General features: G+C 38.6%; 1 protein-coding gene across 1 annotated transcript in view; it reads right to left on the bottom strand.

Annotated features, from left to right (window-relative positions):
* Positions 1 to 2,586, bottom strand: part of LOC117937094 (disintegrin and metalloproteinase domain-containing protein 8-like) — a 15,209-nt gene that overhangs the window by 9,837 nt on the left and 2,786 nt on the right. The window contains exons 4-6 of the mRNA XM_034860763.1: positions 2,409 to 2,484; positions 1,192 to 1,268; positions 79 to 295 (exon numbers count right to left, since the gene is read on the bottom strand). Coding sequence (XP_034716654.1) covers positions 79 to 295; positions 1,192 to 1,268; positions 2,409 to 2,484 — 370 coding nt within the window. The remainder of the gene's footprint in view (positions 1 to 78; positions 296 to 1,191; positions 1,269 to 2,408; positions 2,485 to 2,586) is intronic.

The following is a 2,586-nucleotide window of genomic DNA, read 5'->3' on the forward strand; positions in this document are numbered from 1 at the left end:
AAAAAAAAAAAAGAAACCTTCAAATTAATATTTAAATAACTAAACCATACATTTTCAAATGGTTTATCATCCCAAAACCACATCACCTACCCATGATCTGGACTTGAAGAGGCCAGAGAGCCGAGGGCCCTGGACCGGGTCCTGGTCGTACAGCGGGGTGTTGTTGGACGAGGAGCCCCAGCCGGCGCTGCCGCTGGTCTTCAGGTGCTCCGGTCTGTAAACCGCGTGGTCCCCATCCTCAGACTGTCCCAGGGGCTCGATCAGGTAAACCTGCTGCCGCGCTCTCACAAAGCCACTGCAGACACACAAAGCAGAAGACACACACACAGCATGAATGATGTGTTCTGACACACAAATGAAAATTGTTTAGTCCACTATAAAGAGTCAGTAAATACAGAAATGCAGTAGATCAATTAAAAAAATTATAAAATATTTCTACTAGGCAACTTAAAGCTATAGTGCGTAGTTTTTAGTTGCCCCCATTAGGAATTCTAAGTAATGACAACAAAACTGTTGGGTAATGTAGTTGGCGTCCACATGATACAAGCCTTCCGTGACCGCGCACAGCACCCCCACAATCTTGTGAACATAGCCAGACTGAGAAATCCAGAGAGACTTATGTGGAGCTGAGAGTCTTAATTGGCTTTGTAGCAACTTATTTCACAATGGCTTGAATGTAACGGACGTTCATTAATATTTAAAGGTTACGCACTAAAGCTTTAATTTGTTTAACGCTTTCCAAACCCAGAGGCGATTAAAGTGGTTTAAGTAGGACAGAAACAAAGCTCTTTAGTGCTTGAAAGACTTTAAGGTGGACCAAACGTCATCCTGTTAGATTCTGTCTACATTGAAAGGGATTTTGTTCAACATCATATTTACTTGGCATGAAATCACTGAAATGAATTTATATAGAAAAAAAGAAAATTGTATGTATTTATAGAGATGCATCAGATTTAAAAACACAATATAAAGACTAGAAATGCAATTAACGTGCAGATACACAGCAGTAATAGGATAAGATGTCCCAAATATAATCATAAAAAAGCTTTGAAGCAGCTTCAAAAGCACTTTGGAAAACTAACTGATTACTAAATATCACGACGCAATACATTTCTCAAGTTCCTGAGAAACTTTCACTGAAAATAATGTACTCGGAAAATTACAAACAGGAAGTTCGAAGCTGTTTCTTACCTAACGCCTGAACAGATCCCAACGCTGACTGACGAGTCCTTGATGCCTTCGACGTGGCCGTGGTAGTAGCAGTGCTCCTGGACGGAGACACACAATCACATTAAAGATAACAGCGAGCTCAATGACTCACACAGCCTTTCTCTGTTTATATAACGTCCATGTCGTTATGAGTCACAGGTTAAGAATCTCTGATATTTAACATGGTGCGTTCACTGAACCTTCAAACCAGGGGTTCCCAAATTTTCCAGCTCAAGACCCAAAAGAGAAATTTGTTGCCTCCCCGGGACCCAAATTCACAAAAAATACACCATGAATCATCGTAACATTTCCTTTTTTAACTGTGGACAAAAGACAGAAAAAAAAACATGAATTTAAATGTATATGAAGTATATTTATTCCATTAAAAAAGTAAACAAAAACAGAAAGGTCTCTATTCTCCTTCCTGTGTCTCACCCCTTTCTTAACTCATGTTCTTATCCCCTCCTAGGATAAGAGAAGAGAGAGAGAGAGAGAGAGAGAGAGAGAAGAGAGAGACCCCCCCCCCCCCCCCCACACACACACACACACACACACACACACACACACACACACACACACACACACACACACACACACACCCACACAGCATCTGAGCTGAACAGACCAGTGGAGCAAAAAACAACGCTCATTTACATAAGATTGATGTGCATTTTACTCTGCTAATTGGCGACCCAATAAAACAAGTCTGCGACCCATTTTGGGTCCCGACCCTTAGTTTGGGAAACATTCCAAACTGATGAGCTGGAATGAGACGTTTGACATTATCTAACTTTTAAGGGGAACTACGTAAGTTTTTAGATACAAAAGTAACATTTATTTTTTTATCCTCCAAGTATTTGTTATAATGTCGGACATATTACATTTAATTTCTTTGCAGGTACGAATTATGGACATGAAGTATTATTATAATTTTTTAGATTTGTTTTCTTACATTTGATTCATTTACATAATTAACATTAGGGTAGCAACCAACTATCATTTTCAGCACCGATTAATCTCTTGACTCTATTTTGAATTAATTGATATTTTTTGTACATGAAATGTCCTAAAATAGAGAAGCGACACATTATTTCCCCCAACTATAAACCATCATTATAAAAATGTAATCTTTCTACACCTAATCTTTTTGAATGTGTCCTTATGTAATGCTTCACAGGTAAATTAAGGTAAAGACTCACTTCCTTTGGTGAAGCCGTGACCCGTGACCCGTCTTCTGAATAGTGTGTTTCAGTGTAGCCTCGGCCAATCAGATTCCTTCAAAATAACAATAATACATTTATAATTCATTCTGTTTATTGATCCTCAATGGGGAAATAACAATTTAAATACAGGTGGAAAGAAGTATATTCATATAAT

This window comes from Etheostoma cragini, chromosome 21 (genome assembly GCF_013103735.1).
Source record: "Etheostoma cragini isolate CJK2018 chromosome 21, CSU_Ecrag_1.0, whole genome shotgun sequence".
NCBI classification, from domain to species: domain Eukaryota; kingdom Metazoa; phylum Chordata; class Actinopteri; order Perciformes; family Percidae; genus Etheostoma; species Etheostoma cragini.